General features: G+C 42.5%; 1 protein-coding gene across 2 annotated transcripts in view; it reads right to left on the bottom strand.

The window, feature by feature from the left end:
* Nucleotides 1-15,247, bottom strand: part of FCHSD2 (FCH and double SH3 domains 2) — a 264,805-nt gene extending 249,558 nt beyond the window's left edge. The window contains exons 1-2 of one of the 2 annotated variants that reach the window (XM_004708805.3): nucleotides 14,925-15,247; nucleotides 13,120-13,217 (exon numbers count right to left, since the gene is read on the bottom strand). In XM_004708805.3, coding sequence (XP_004708862.1) covers nucleotides 13,120-13,217; nucleotides 14,925-14,945 — 119 coding nt within the window. In that variant the 5' untranslated portion in view covers nucleotides 14,946-15,247. The remainder of the gene's footprint in view (nucleotides 1-13,119; nucleotides 13,218-14,924) is intronic. The other variant, XM_045293192.1, reaches the window with a different exon arrangement.
* Between the last annotated feature and the right edge of the window lie 1,308 nt (nucleotides 15,248-16,555).

Here is a 16,555-nt window from a genome sequence, read left to right as displayed (position 1 = left end):
TTTTGAGAATGATGAGGGCAATGAATGTACAAATGTGCTTTACACAATTGATGTGTGTATGGATTGTGATAACAATTGCATGAGCCCCTAATAAAATTATTTTAAAAAGAGAAAAAGAAAAAGAAACTAAACAGAAATTTAAAAACAAGCATGAAATGGTAAAAAATGTTACACCTACCCGAACAATATTCAACATTCTTTAAAACCAGAAGATATCATCAAGATCTATGTCATCTAAATGGCCAACATAATAAAAATTACTAGATTTGCAAATATGAAGGAAAATATGACCCATAAATGGGGGCCAGGGGGTGAAGAGTAGGCAACCAATAGAAACAGACTTTGAGCTGACTTCAATGTTGGAAAGGGCAGGCTTGAAGACAGCTATTGCAAATATTTTCCATCATGAAAAGGTACAATGCCAGAAATGGAAATTTCACTGGATGAGCTTAATAGTTGACTGGATACCGTAGAGGAACTAGAAACAATACCACTGCCATCACGTCAATTACTACTCATACTGAACCCATATTGATCAATAAAAATTATCTACACTGAGAAACACTTACTATAAAACCGTTTAACGTGTATCTGCTACCTTGAAGAAAAAAGAAAAATGAGGTATAAACATTTTTTGAAGAAATAGCCAGAAATTTCCTGTCTGTTGATAAACATCAATCCAGAGGTCCAAAAGCTCAATGAAACACAAGGAGAATAATTGTAAAGATAACGAACACAGCACATCATACTCAAGCTGCAGAAAACCAAAGCTATAGAGGAAACCTTAAAAGTAATCAGAAGGGTAAAAAGGCACATTGCATACAGGAGAGCAAGGATGTGGTATAACTGACTTCTCAGAAACAATGAAGTCAGAAGAGAATTGAGTGACATCTCTAAGTGCTGAAAGAAACAAACTGTCAACCCTTTAGCCAGCACAAATACTTTCCAAAAATGAGGGTGGAATAAAGACATGTGCAGATAAATGAAAGCTAAGGGAATTTGTTGCCAGCAGAGCTGCACGAGAAACGCTGAAGGAAGTTCTTCAGGCAAAAGGAAATGATACCAGATGGATATTCAGATTCTGCATGTTGGTCTCAGGAGGGAAAGAAGAGAACCAGAATTGTAAAAATAGAAGACTTTTCCCTTCTCTTAATCTCTTTAAAAGATAACCGTCTTATTTTAAGCAAAAATAACAACACTGTTGTATGAGGTTTATAAAGTTATATGGCACATAAGCGAAGATGGAACTATTGGACACAGTATTATAGGGCCCTTACAATGTATGTGGAGTAGTGTAACATTAACTCTAAGTAGACCATAATAAATTGAGACCGCCACCACCATTAGTTACCAAGTCAATCTTGACTCATGGTGACCACATGTAAGCATGGTTTAATCCCCAGAATAAGCACTTTAAAAATAGAATAGCAAAAAATTTAAAAAGAAGATAGAACATTAAAGGTATTCAAATAACTCCATACAGTATAGCTGAAAAAATGCTAAATAAGATACTTGTATAGTAAAACAGACCAGAACAGTCCATTCTTATAACTGGAGAAAGTTGGTCAGAATGCAAAATGCATTTACCACAGAAACAATGTTTTAAATGATTTTTATGATGTAAAATCTTTGGATAAAGTTAAGGGGAAAGAAAAGTTTCGGGCTGGACTGGAATCAAGCCACCTAATATGTTTGCTTGTTTGAACACAAAGTATTTCACAATGCAGAAAGAAAAGTAACAAAGTACATAAAACGTTTCCTCAGCCTCTGAACTACAATCAGCCGAAGACCATTCATTTTGTGAAAGGGAGTTTATAAAGAACGTTTCTTAATAGTTGTACACAATAGAAATAAACTGTAGTCTATCAATAATAAAAGTAACTTCATGAGGCTCTAGACCCCATAGCGGCACACCAAACCGTAAGGACGACGGCCCTGCACGGAGTTGCTAAGGCACAAAGAGTAGGGTCAACAGCAGCTCGGGACATGATGTCCCCTGGCTGGAGCACACGGCGGCGACTGACAATACTGGGGACATTCCTTCACAGAAGGGCCACAAGGATGGGATGAACCAACTAGGGTGAAGTATAGCACCAATGTAACACAATATTCCTCTGGTTCCTTGAAGCTTCCTCACCCCCAACCATCACTTCTTGCCTGAGAAATAAAAGGAGTTCACTAAAAATGTGGTTGCCTTAAACCACCAATTCACCAAATTATCAGAAGTGGCAAGATATCTAGCCATTACTGTATTCCTGAAATAAAAATCCTAAAATACTATGACCCTAATGGCCCATGACCTATAACAAATATAAAAGCCTACTCCTGATCTAAGACATTGAATTCAGACAAAGTTACAGGGGGGGGGGGGCCTAATAATAGTGAGTTTCAAGAATGAAGAAAATGTTCTAAAATTGTGGTGATGGTTGCACAACTGTCGAACATGTTTAAACCATTGAATTTTGTAGTGTATGGATTATATATGTCAATTTTTTTAAGAGATGGCACAAATAGTTTATAAGAAGTCACTCATTCACAATCTATTTGGGACAATTGGAATTGGAGGTATGTCTCTAACCCCAAGGAACTGGGTTATACTTGTATGGGAACCATTAGGAGAAAGCCAGAAATGGGCCCCTGTGGCAGGGGCAAAACAGCAATGCAGCAAAAGTTATACTACTGCCACCATTCCCTTGCTTTGATCTAAGAAATATGAGGCTCCAAAAAGTTGAGAAACTTGTCCAAGATAGTCCATGACAGAGCTAGGATTTAATTGCAAGTCTACCTTCAACGTCCTCATTCTTTCCACTATTCCACGGTGATTGTCAAAATTTGAGGACAAAAGGTTTCTACAAAGCAGAAAGAAAAGGCACGCAATAGTACATAAAACCTGTCTCCCAGGTTCTCACTGCTCCTACAACTCACCCAGGTGATTCTTCCACAGAATGGGGAAAGATGTTAAAGTAAGACATAAGGTATTTACACTCTTCCAATTAGTAACAAAATAGACAAAAAAAGATAAAGATATACAAAGAAGATATACAAATGACCAATAAGCACACTTGAAAATATACTCAACATCAGTCAGAGAAATGCAGATCAAGACTATAATGATACCATTTCCCACCCACTGTTGTCAAGTGCCCTGGACTTGGTTCCGACTCAGACCAACCCTATGAACAACAGAACGGAACACCGCCAGAGCCTGTGCCGTCTTCACCATCATTGCCATATCTGAGCACATTGTTGCAACCACTGTGTCAGTACACATCATTCCGGGTCTTCTTTTGGGCTCCCTACTTTACCGTTACCATGCGTGATGTCCTTTTCCAGGGACTGGTTCCTCCAGGTAATGTACTCAAAGTATGTGAGACAACATCTCACCATCCTTGCTTCAAAGAAGCATCCTAGCTGTACTGCTTCCAAAACAGATTGTTCATTCTTCTGGCAGTCCGTGGTATATGCAATATTTTTCACCAACACCGTAATTTAAATGCATCACTTATTCTCTTGTCTTCCTTAATCATTATCCAGCTCTTTTATGAATTCAAGAAGACTGAAAAGCCATGGCTTGGTGCAAACCTCAAAGCGACATTTTTGTTTTTTCGCACTTTAAAGAGGTCTTTTGTAGCAGATCTACAATATGCAATAGATTGAGTTTGCAAAGAGATTCTATTGTGTGCATCTTAACACGATATTACCATTATGAAGAACAGGACTTCCAGAACACGTAGTTGTGTTCATGCAGAACCTGTACGTAGATCAAGAGGCAGTCACTCAAACAGAACAAGGGGATATGAAAGGCAGAGGTCAAGATTGTATCCTATCACCATACTCCAATCTGTAATACTGAGCAAATAATCCAAGAAGCATTAGAGGGAGCCTCGTTAACAACCTGCGTTATGTAGATGACCCAAACTTGCTGGCTGAAAGTAAGAACTTCAAGCATTTGCTGATTAAAGACCAGAGCCTACTGCCTTCAGTATGGATTACACACCAACATAAAGGAAACAAAAATCCTCACAACTGGACAAGTAAGCAACAGCATAACAAGTGGAGAAAAGACTTTAGTTGTTCGGGATTTCACACCCACAGGGATGGCGACAGTCAAAGAGACACTTAATAACAAGTGTTGGCAAAAAAATGAACTCCCAAACATTGCTAAGAATGCAGTCACTCAATATGCAAACTAGCTTTATTCATAATAACCAAGAGCAGAAAAACACCAATGTCCATCAACCGATGAATAGATAAATAAGATGCACTACATCCATGCAGAATAAAAATATTTGGGGAAAAAATACTTTTAAGTGCCCCAATATGGATGAACCTTAAAAACATCAAGCTAAGTAAAATAAGCCGTCACAAATGAGAACATCACGTATGTTTATATTTACCAGCATATAGATCCCAGCTCTGCAAAGATGGAAAGTAGATCAGTTTTCTTAAGGCTGGGGAAGAGGATGAGAAATATCTGCTAAGGAGGTTAGAGTTTCTTTAAGGGAGAACAAAAATATCTGAAAGTTAAACTGTTGTTGTGATTGAATTCTTTGAGTATGCTGAGATCTTTGAAAATACTCAAAAATGTAAAATCATAAACCTTTGATGGGTGGATTATATGGTATATGAATTGTATCTCAATAAAGCTGCTCAAAAAACAAACAAAACAAAATACAACTCTGGACCAGATCACCATAAAGGTTCCTTTCTAAACTTAACAATTTCTGGGACGATTAAAAAAATGTCTCAGTGCATCCATAAACAGACTTCAGAATCATTCCAAAGTGACTCCCAGGGCACTGAGATTTAGAGAATTTCACAAGACAGTGATTCCTCATTGAAATCTTTAGACTTCCAGGTGTAAGTAAAGGTAGAAAGTGCTTCTTGAGCCAGTCTGAGCTTTACAGATCATTTGTGTGAAATCATATATTGTTTTCTTTAAAGTAATTAATCATCAGCCAAGATAAAGCCAGGGTATGACTTGTGAACGAGACCACCAATTGCTCATATGCAAGTTCAAGTTGGAGCTGAAGAAAACTAAGTTCACAACCTTGAATATATCCCACCTGAATTTAGAGACCATCTCAAGAACAGATTTGATACACTGAACACTAGTGACAAAAGACCATATGAGCTGTGGGATGATGACAACATCAAGAACATCATATGTGAACAAAGTAAAAGATCATTAAAAAAACAGGAAAGAAATAAAAGACCAAAATGGATGTCAGAATAAACTCTGACACTTGCTGTTAAATGCAGAGTAGTTAGAGCAAATGGAAAAAATTATGGAGGAGGCTAAGGGAGCTGAACAATTCAAAAGACAGCTTGAGAAAGCAAAGCATTATAATGAAATGTGTAAAGACCTAGAATTAGAAAACCAAAAGAAATCTGCATATCTGAAGTTGAAAGAACTGAAGGAAAACTCCAAGCCCTGAGTTGTAACATTACAACATTGAGTTGTCATATGAATAACACAGGAAGAAGACAGAAGGAATACACAGTTAATGTACCAAAAATTTTGGTAAACCAAAAAATAATGTACAAAAAATTGGTAAACATCAACCACTTCAAAAGGTAGCATATAATCAAGACTGAAGGACAAAGTCTAGGCTACACTGAAGGCATTAGCCCAAAACAAGGCTCCAGGAATTGAAAGAAGACCAACTGAAATGTTTCAACAGAGTGATACAGCACTAGAAGAACTCACTCATCTATGCCAAGAAATTTGGAAAACAGCTACCTGGCCAACCAACTAAAAAAGATCTGTATTTGTGGCCATTCCAAAGAAAGGTGCCCCAAAAGAATGTAGAAATTAGCAAATAGCACCATTAATGTAACATCACTCACTCACCACCATCTAGTTGATTCCTACTCATTGCAACCCTCTAGGACACAGTAGAACTGCACCTGTGAGTTTCTGAGACTCTAGTTCTTCATGGGAGTAGAAAAGTGACCTCTTTCTCCCTCGGTCTGGCTGGTGGTTTCAAATTGCTGACATTGTGATTAATAGCCCAACGGGTACCAACTAGGCCATCAGGGTTCTATTAATATGATATGTAAGAAGATAATTCAACAACAATTGAATTCAACAGAGAATTTCCAGAAACTCATGCTAGGTTCAAAAGAGGACATGGAATGAGGAATATCACTGCTGTTATCAGATGGATCTTGGCTGAAAGCAAAGAATACTAGAAAGACACTTATTTGTGTTTCTCTGACTATGCAAAGACATTCAATTATGTGCACATCAAAACTACGGCTACATTGCAAAGAATGGGAATCTCTTAATGCACTCAGAAGGAACCCTTACATAAACCAAGAGGCAGCCGTTCAAAGAGAAAAAGAGAGTGCTTAAAGGCATAGTTAAAAACCAGGAAAAGTGTCATCAGAATTGTCCTTACACCATATTTATTCAATCTGTATCCTGAGCAAACGATCGGAGAAACTAGACCATCTGAAGAACACCGCATCAGCATTGGAGGACATTCGTTAACCATTGTGATCTGCTAATGACACAACCTTGCCTGCTGAAAATAAAGAGAACTTAAAGCAATCACTGATGAAGATCAAAGATTACAGTCTTCAGCATTGACTATAATTCAATGTAAATAAAAATACAAAAATCCTCACAATTTGACAAATAGACATCATGATAAAGAGATTAAAAAATTGAAGTTGTCAAGGATTTCAGTTTCTTTGGATCCACAAGCAACGTTCATGGAAGCAGCAATCAAGAAATAAATGATATATCGAACTGTGCAAATCTCCTACACAAGTTCTCTTTCAAAATGTTAAAGAGGAAAATGTCACTTTGGGGGCTGAGGGATGCCTGACCCAAGCCTGGATACTTTAAATTGCCTCGTGTGCAAGTGAAAAATGGACAATGAATGAAGAAGACTATTGAAGAATTGATGCATTTGAATTATGGTGTTGGCCAAGAATATTGAAAGTACTATGGATGGCCAGAGAAAACACAACTCCACTGGATGAAATACAGTCAGAATGATCCTTAGAAGTGAGATGGCAAAACTTCAGCTCACATACTGTGGACACACTCTCAGGAGAGGCCAGAAGCTGAAAGGGGCATCATGCGTTATAAAACAGAGGGTCAGTGAAAAAAGGAAGACTCAACGACACGGGCTGACACAGCATCTGCAAACATAGACTCACACATGACAACGGCTGTAGGATGGCTCAGGACCAGGTTCTCAAGTATTTTAATTTTCCAGACTTTTCCTTTTGGCTGAATTTAATATTAATGATTTTTAAAAACATTATCCAAAGCTGATCAACAGCTCAATGTATGATATTATAAACAGTGAGAAATAAGGAAAATTCTTATATATTTCTCAATGGGAAAATTTTTCAAACTATGGGGCCCACGATGAGTTCTTTGGTTAAAAGGTTAAGAACCTGATACCAGGTAAAGTGTACTAATCTGGAAATAGGAGAAACTGCTTAGAGTCCTCATCAATTATGATTCACTTCAACTCGTGCTTGCTTCCATTTTTATCTATAAAATGAACAAACTGAAAAGTATCCATCTGACTAAAATTCTTTGATTTCTCCATGTTATACAATGACCTCTTAAAATGTCTGCTAAGATATGAGTTTTTCAAGTTTTACGTCCCTGTAAAGCAACGTTCTTTATTGACTCTTCTTAGTACATCCCAAGGAAGCAATAATGAAAAAAATACCCATACTGCAGTATTTAGAACTTATTTGAAAAGAATAAGAACTTATTTGAACTTGGAAAGCAGAGCAAAAAAAATTAAATAAGCTAAAAAGAAAGTAAAGTACGCTTGCCTACTGCTGACAGCAAAAGTCAACAGGAAACAGTCCAGCATAAAACCTCCCCAAAGCATGGGATGTCTTGATTAACCACAAAGGAGTTGTCTTTCATTGTTGTCTACTGTATCCCAGCACATTTGCTTATGAAGATATCCCTGAAAGAAATGAACTGAAGGGGAAGAAAAGGAAACCCAAGAAAAAGCTCTAATAATTGGACTCCTCCTCTCAAACTTCCAGACCAGAAAAGGGTAGGGTGCCATTAGAACTAGCCAAAAAAAAGTGAAATTAAAAAACCTGTTGCTATCAGTTCTACTCATGGAAACCCCACATATTTCAGAGTATAACTCAACAAAACACAGCGTAAAATTCTCTCATTCAGGCCATAGGTTATTTGAATTTTATTTTTTAATCATAAAAGCCTTACTACCAACTTTTTTCTACTTGAATGAAAAGCTACTTCTACTTTTCTGAGTGAATTCATACTAACTTCAAACAGAAAACTTGGAGGGGGCGTATTGGAAAGAAGCGCTATTTGTGGGGATCTACGGATAGCAGACTTAAGATCCTTTCCAACACAACGCATTAAAAAACCCAGGATTAAAATTCAGAAATTTCTACTGAATGTATTAAAAGCTCATACCACTTCCCAGGACAGATAGGGACCACCCACCTCCCACCTCAAGCAACTAAAGTTATCATGAATGCCAACAGTAGAGAAATTTTAATCTCCAATTCAATATTACTATTTGGGGGATGAGGGACAATCAAAAGCCTAAACTTGTGTTTCACTGTATATGCATGGAATGCAGGATTCATTCCATTAACTAAGAAGGAAAGCACACTTTAAAATAATAGACTCCTTTAAACAAATAAATTCTCAAATAAATCCCTATTAATTCTCAGAATTCCAACAATCTCTACATTTACATATTATTATATAGATATATACTCCTATCAAATAGCTTAGTGCATTTAATGCATTTAAAATGCCCACATGAATCACACAGACGCCCTATGGATCCTCAAAACTAGAGTTTATAAAATTTCTCCCCGAAGGACAACAAAGGCCATTTAAATATAATGTCTAGTTTCCCTCACCTGGCAATGCTACAGTCTAAATAAAGGGCACAGTAGATATAAAAAAGTAAGACTCCAGCTCTAACTCAAGAATTCACCTGAGATGAAAGGGAGCCAGAAACATGAGCAAAAGCGAACTACTTTAAGATCACAAAGATCAACCAATTTCCAGAGTCAGCGGCAATGAGAACTGTCGAATACAAAAGTGGGAGGAAGGGTATCAACAGGCAAAGGAGTCAGCACAAGCACAGGCCAGAATGCAGAGAACACAATCCGATACCCAGAAACCAAGTGGCCGCAGCAAGGCAGAAAGGAGGAAGCATGCGATGGCATAAAATGCCGGTAAACTAAGCCAAGAATAAAGACTTGAAGTTGTGAAGGACCACATATTTGGCTATGACAAGGTCTTGATCCTGACAGACAAGGTCTCAATGGCCTGACAGATACACCTTAAAACAATGTTTCAAAAACAATGTTTTTTAAAAAAAACCTGATAGCAGTGTGGGAGAGGTTTAAAAGAAAGGAGAAGTGGAAAATGAGGACACTACTAAAATGCCAAAGAGGAACTGATGTCTTTGAATGACGGTGTTGTCAAAGAATATTAAATATAACATGGACTGCCTGGAAACCGAGGAAATCTGTCTTGGGAAAATGTACAACCAGAATGCTCCTTAGAAAGGACACGGAGACCTCCTCTCATGTGCTTTGGACATGTGATCGGGAGGATCCAGTCCCTGGAGAAGAGCTTCATGCCAGGTAGAGGAGAGGGTCTGCAGAAAAGCTGACGAGACTCTCAACACAATGGACTGGCGCAGCGGTGGTAACAACGGGCTCGAATATGGCAACAACTGAAGATGGTGCCGGACCGGGCACCATTTTGTTCTGTTGTACACAGGGTCAGGACGAGTCAGACCCACTCGATGGTGTCTGACAGCCACAACTGCAAGGAGTGGTATTACAGCAGTAACGTAAGTGAAATGTAATGGAGTCCCCAGCAGCAAGGGGAGCAAAAACCGCCTTCAGTTTAGCAGTCGCTATGTGCTACAATTAGCGTCATTTGATTGGCACAATAACCGTGTGAAGAGGATGTCAGCTCAGTGTTGTCCCACTTCACAGACGAGAAGCCTGCTTATTAGCTGAAGTCAGCACAGATAGCAGGTGACAAGCTGGACACAAACCCAGGCTAGTTTGACTCCAATGTCCATTTCTATCATCCTAAATAAAAGGCATGAGATACAAAAATGAGTAGCACCTTAGACATAACCTCCTACATCAACTTACAGGCAGGGAGTGAGAAGTCTTCAGAAAATATAATCCACAGGGCTTACTGACCACACCCCACTCACGATCTCCACTCACATACCAATTTTGCTTCCCTGACTTGCTTCTGAAACGGATTCCTTTCTTCATCAGAGATTTCTACTAAAATAAATACCTTAAGTCCACTTCATAAATGTTAAGAATCTTGCATTTTTAACTGAAGAGTGTTAAAATAGTTTGCATGGGAATTGTTTAAATCTAAAAATTTCCTTGTGGTCACAAGAAAAATGAAAAGATACAAATACAGAACAAAAAAAGCACTTTCCAGACAAAAGTTTAAGTCTGGTGAGAACAGATTTATACGCCTTAATTTGAAAATGAAAAACCAGGTATACAGCAGAAATGTTCAGATATAGTATCCAAGTTAAATATGGGAAAGTAAAAAAGGAATGTCTTACACAAAATCTTTTGGGCTACATACAAGTCAACCATCCAAACATATACGATTTTACCATTACAATAGTTCCTATTTTTTTCATGAAACAAACATGAAGTCAGTACACCACAGGAAAACATATAACTAAGTAAGGTGACCAGACGTCCCGCTTTTGGCGGGACTTTCCCGATTTAACAATTTTTCCCCGCGTTCCATGGCGTTTTTAAAAAGTCCTGATTTTTTGAAAGAATGCACGACAAGCTAGAGTATACGGTTTTCGGCTGCCATGTGGCTATATCGCCAGGATATGAGTTTTATCGATGGTGTCCCACTTTACCAATGTTAAAATCTGGTCACCATAAACTAAGGAGATCTGGTGTGATGTAGGTTAGGTGTTGGGCTGCCAACCGCCAGACACTCTAAGGGAGAAAAAGGAGGCTGTCTGCTTCTACACAGATTTATCGTCTCAGAAACCCATACATGAGGGCCACTACAAACTGGAATCGACTCAATGGCAATGCATACGTTCTTATGTGTGGATGAGGCTTAGGGTTCCAATTCCAATTTGATAAATGTATTAATAAAGTGAAATTTTTAAATGAAATAATATAGCCATTTAGCTTCAACATGAAAATCATCTTTCACCCTTTATAATAAAAATAAATATAAATATAATATAGTATGATAAAATATAGTATATATTTTATATATTATATAATATACATACAATTTGTATCTTTATATAATTTATTATATAAAAAGAAATCATATGTATTTATTATATAAAAAGAAACCTTCTGATGGGCTCCGGGCCAAGTCATGGCCTGCTTTCCAAAAGAGGATAACTGAGGTCCAGGACATGAATGGCTCGTGCTCCTGACCAGGATGACTAGGAAAACATTGCACTGGCCACTAGCTTCTCTCTATCTCTCTGTCGCATCCATTTATATTATATTATATATAATACAAATATAATAAAAATAAAATATGGAACTATCAATTCAGATTATAGGATTATATTAACAGATTGTTAAATTTAAAAAGTGGCACATCTTTCAATAAAGGAATTTAGTTTCAATATGTTGGCAAGATGTCTTCATCTATTAAATTAAAAGTTATGCTAGGAACACAGGCAATTATGTTAAAAGACTAAGTATGGCAAACATTCAAAGACCAAGTCTAACAGACAGAGCTAGTATGCAATCACTGAGTGCTGAGTGGCTCATTCCCAGATATTAACTATTAAACAGATGCAAGTTTAAAACTATGCTTAAAATCATGACAATAAGTTGTTACAAATCAGTAGAAAGATTACTTATATAAGAATTTCTATTTCAATGGCTATAATTTTACAGATACACTTTTAAGATCCTGTATAACAGTGTAGAGGCCACATCTGACCTCTTCTGGCTCTCAAGGCTGATTATCCAAAGGCAGAGATCAGACATGCCCCAACCTTCCATTATTAAGTCTGACACCAACCATCCTTCCCACAGCACTCTGCTTCTCTGGCTGGGTCTGATAATTCACTGCAACAGCAACACCAAAATCACGACCATAGTCACGATTATGGGGTTTATTAGGGAGGTTAACAGATTACAATTCAGGTGAGAAATGCTCAATTGTTAAGTCAGGACCATTTCTTCTCTGCTGTGCCCACTGGCAGGCCCCTCTATGGCCCTTAGCCTTTTGGTCTAGTCCGCCCTGCTCAGGCAATGTTACACACAGTTCTTTTATAGCTGCCAATGAATTCCCAAAGGGCATGCCGTTCTGCCATAAGTCTCACCCTGAAGACACCGAGGTCCAAGTCCATGGGTCAAGCAAACTCAGCTCCCATAATTTAGTGCCCAGAGGCACCCCACTCAATAAGATTTCTGTCCCAAAGAACTCAGTTTTGCCTGCTCTTTGGGCTGGGCAGCCCACTGCTGTTTCATGCTTTGGCTCCTGGTTCCGCTGTTGCTCCTTCTCTGCCACTCCCTCTGGTGTCAAAGCTGTCTTCTGGATCAAGAATTCGCAGGGATCCCAGACTACAAAAGACACACTCTACTCCCAGCTCTTCTCTCTTGCTGATTGTGAGGTCTCCCATTCCTGTTTCTGACCTGGCTCATTTTATACCCAGCAGGATGGCCATCACAATTAATGCTATTAACAAGCATTCACAGCTGAATCATATAATCCAATCAGTAGCTTCTCCCCACCTTCCTACCCAAACCCATCAGGAAAACAAAGGTCATTTGGTGGACGTAACAAAAGGTTATGTCCATATTAAATAAGAATTTCTACTTTAGTGGCTATAATTTTACTGATAAAACTTTTAAGATCCCTTGTTTTTTTCATAATAGTATGTGTACTTCATATGTTCCCCTACTGGAAGAGAAAAAAAGTCCGTATTGTGTTAGTTCCAGTTATAATTTCCAGCTGAGTCAAACCTCTAATGGCCTTAAAACAGGAAATCCAAAAGGAAATTCCATCAGCAGTTCCTGGGATTTGGTAACGCAATGGTTCTTGGAAACAGAGAAGTTCTCAAACGATTGTATTTATGACAACCTTACCTCATATCTTCAAGCAAATCACATTCTGCTTGATGCTTGGCTTGAAGCTTTGTCATCTGCTCAACTTGAATGTTTTTCAGTTCTTGAGTAACTTTCACCTAAAATATACCATACATTTATGAAGACCTGACTGCAACTTAGAACAACATAAAAAACTGACTTGAGGAAAAAACTGATCACTTGCCTCTCCCCTAAAGACCATAAATCCAATACTAGTCACCTAGTTTGGCTTACCAAAGACTTATTCAATGAAAACAAGCCACCAAACCACCCTAAACAGAAACTGAATGAACTGGTGGAACACAAAAGTGTATGAATTACAGATTAAAGAGGGATAAAATCAACTGCCAGTCATTCCATTTCATGCATAAACTCAGTGCTTCTCTAGACTTCAAAAGAGCCTACCTTCTATTTCTCCAAAAAAGATTCATTGATCAAGAGAGGTGAGCAGAGAGCAGACTGGGGAAGGAGCACAAAGATATACCTAAATCTAAAGACCGAATTTCACACCACCATCTAGAATGTGCATCGACTAGATAAATTATTCCATAATGGCTGCGAGAAAGCACACGGTCTCAGATGCCCTCCAGTCGCTGACAGCGGATCAAATCACAATCTCTCGCTCACAAAGGAGAACGCAAAAGTGACCTTCCAGCAGATGCCAGCTTTGAAGCCACCCCAAGAAGCCAGTACCCGTGGCGGCTCCACTTCAAACTGTGCAAACAGCAAATGCTCTGGACTGCCAGCCCAGGTGGGGACTTCAAGGGTTCCAGGTTACCGAGAGTCTGGAGTCCCGGCAGTCAGAGAAAGGCTGCTAGGAGTGGATATGTGTCCGAAAGAAAGAACTGGCATATGGAAAAACCCGGGTGAAGAACAAGAAAAAAAAAGGTCAGGAAGCAGTTACGAGTTGGGCATCCAGAAGATGTTTGCCCGAGAGAGGTTAGAACACCGGCCTCCCCCATCCCACCCAGCGCGCCGGGTGGACACTCAGTAACCATCTGCAGGACTCTAAAGACAAGGACACAGCCTCGGTCCCTGGGACCGCAGGCAGGGAGACAGTTCTCGCGGCCACCGCGGGGAAACTGCTGGTAAACCCCGACCGCTCGTCACTCCCGGCCCCGACCATCCAAGCTCAACTCGCAATGTACCCTGCTCTCCATTACTTGGGGGTCAGCGCGACCACGTCGTCGCTCGCCCCCATCCTGGTTGGGAGGCGGGGCAGCGAGGGGAGTGGGTGGGAGATAGAGCCGGTCAATCTTTAATTTCTCGATTTCCCCAGGGGTGGGGACAGGGGAGTGACTCTTCCAACTTGTTCCCGGCTACCCCGTGGGAAAGGCAGGCCAACTCTTAAGGCTAGACGTGAAACAAATGCCCAGCAAATTTGCAAATGGGCTGGGGCGACCAGCGGCTGGCAGGCTCAAACCTCGGGCAGACTAAACAATCACAACACCCACAAGGCGCGGCGAGGCTGCAGGGTCTCCCTCGCCTCCCCGAGGCGCAGCCCCTGGAGTGCACTTTGCAGAGGGCAGCAGTGCGATGCGCGCGCGTACACACAAATGCACACCCGAAACTCCGGTTCCCCAACGCCCCTCGGTCAGGAAGACACCTCACACGCGCGCCCCGAGCCTGCAGCCGGCGGCAACTCGCGGATAAGCCGGAGGGAGGGCGATCACGGCCCCATGCAGAAGGGGGAGGGGACGCCGCGGTTGCCACCGCCACGTTCCTCGTACGCATCGCCGTCCCCCGCCGCCGCCAAGTCCCCAAGCCCCTTCCCCACCCACCCAGCGTCCCAGCTGCGCCCTCACCTTCCTCGGCGGCGGCTGCATGGTGGTGAAGGGACATCAATCCTCCCTCGACCGCGGCGTTTAGCAAGGACGAGGATAAGGAGGGCCGGGGAGGGGGGGGCGGCCCAGCAGGCGCGTGCACGCGCGTGTGTGAGTGTGAGAAAGAAAGGCGAGCCGGAGGAGGACTCGCCCCGGGGAGAGTAGGGCCGAGGGAGGCAGGAGGACCACAGTCGGAGGGCGAGTCTGAAGACCAAGAGGAGGAGGAGCGCCGGGAAGGCCCGGGGCTCCGGCGGCCCCGGGGGGTGTGTGAGGGAAAGAGGCGGAGACCGAGAAGGGGCGGGGGCCCTGCGCGGGGACCGAGGGTCTCCCTGCCCGCCGGGCGGCTCGGGAGCAACAGCCGCGTTTTCCGGGCTCCGCGCCCGCCGCCGGCCCTGCTGCTCCTCGCTGCTGCGGCTGTCCCCAGACTGGGGTGACCCGGCCCTCCCTGGGCCCAACGCCTCCGCCCGTCCCGGGGAGGAGGGAGGCGGCGCCGAGCTCTCGGCTTCGCCTTCGCCACTCAGGCCGCGGGAATTTCCGGCCCCGCCGCGCAGGGTAGCGCCCCTCTCGGGCCGCCGAGGGAAGCGCTCACCAGAGAGCCGGGCACGAGGGGCCCGGCCGGAGGGGCCGGGCCAGGTTGCGAGCGGCTTGGCCGAGACGCGGGCCGTGGTATCGCGGGGAGGGACGGGGGTAGCTAACGGATTGGTCGGCGGTCGGGGGGCGTGGGAACGCTAGCGGAGCACGGAAATACCCCCGTCCCCTCCGAGTGGCACATTCCAAAGGGCTCTAGCCCTCCCTCCCCCACACTGGGAGCCTGCCGGGGGCTTCCGCGCGCTTTCCCGCCAGCCCGCCGCGGCGCGCTCTGCGGTCGGGGGCGCGCACGTGGGAGGGAGAGGGTTCTGCGCCGACGCACGCGCACAGGCTGCCCCCGCCTCCCGCCGGCTTGGCTTCTGCAGTGTGTGTGTCTGTGTCTGTGTCTGTGTGGTGGGGTGAAGGGGGCGTGGAAGAGAAGCGACGTTGGCAGTGAAGTTTTGCAATAGGTAGGGGAGCGGCAGGTCCTTAGTGGTAAGAAAGTGACGGTTTTTTGCTTCCTCTCCTTACCCTCTGTAACCTTGTCGCCTGAATGAATGGGCTGACCAGCAAGATGTGCAAGGAGGGTTCCAGCCGTGGTCAACACGTTTCTGCGGCCTGCGTCAAGTCCAGGAACAGTACCCTTCACAGACTCAAAAAGGGCTCCCTGTTACAGGGCTTTCAAGTCAAGAAGCTCTCTGCTGGATGGAGGAAGGCGGGAGCCCCTAGGAGAATGGGGACTTTAAGAAGGGCGCATGTTACAACTAGAATCTGGATCACAAACAGTTAAGTGGGTATAAAGAAAGAGATCCAGGATGATACCTGGTGAGAAGGAGAGGTGGAAGCAAGGGGCAATGGAGGAAACCCTTGATTGGGGCTCAAGACTTTTGAGTGCCAGTCCATCCGTCTGCCCCAGACTGGCAAGATGAGCTCTTCAGAGCTTCCTCGCTGGGGCCTATATCCAGGGGGCTTACCACAGAGCTGCGTGAAGCCTGAGCTGGATTGCATCTCAGTTTCATCGCAAGTTTGGAGTCCCCGACAGCTGC

Source organism: Echinops telfairi, unplaced genomic scaffold (assembly GCF_000313985.2).
Source record: "Echinops telfairi isolate 266 unplaced genomic scaffold, ASM31398v2 ScPeMD7_1713;HRSCAF=2227, whole genome shotgun sequence".
NCBI lineage: Eukaryota > Metazoa > Chordata > Mammalia > Afrosoricida > Tenrecidae > Echinops > Echinops telfairi.
The sequence above is the reverse complement of the archived record's forward strand: the minus strand, read 5'-3'. Positions and strand labels throughout refer to the sequence as shown.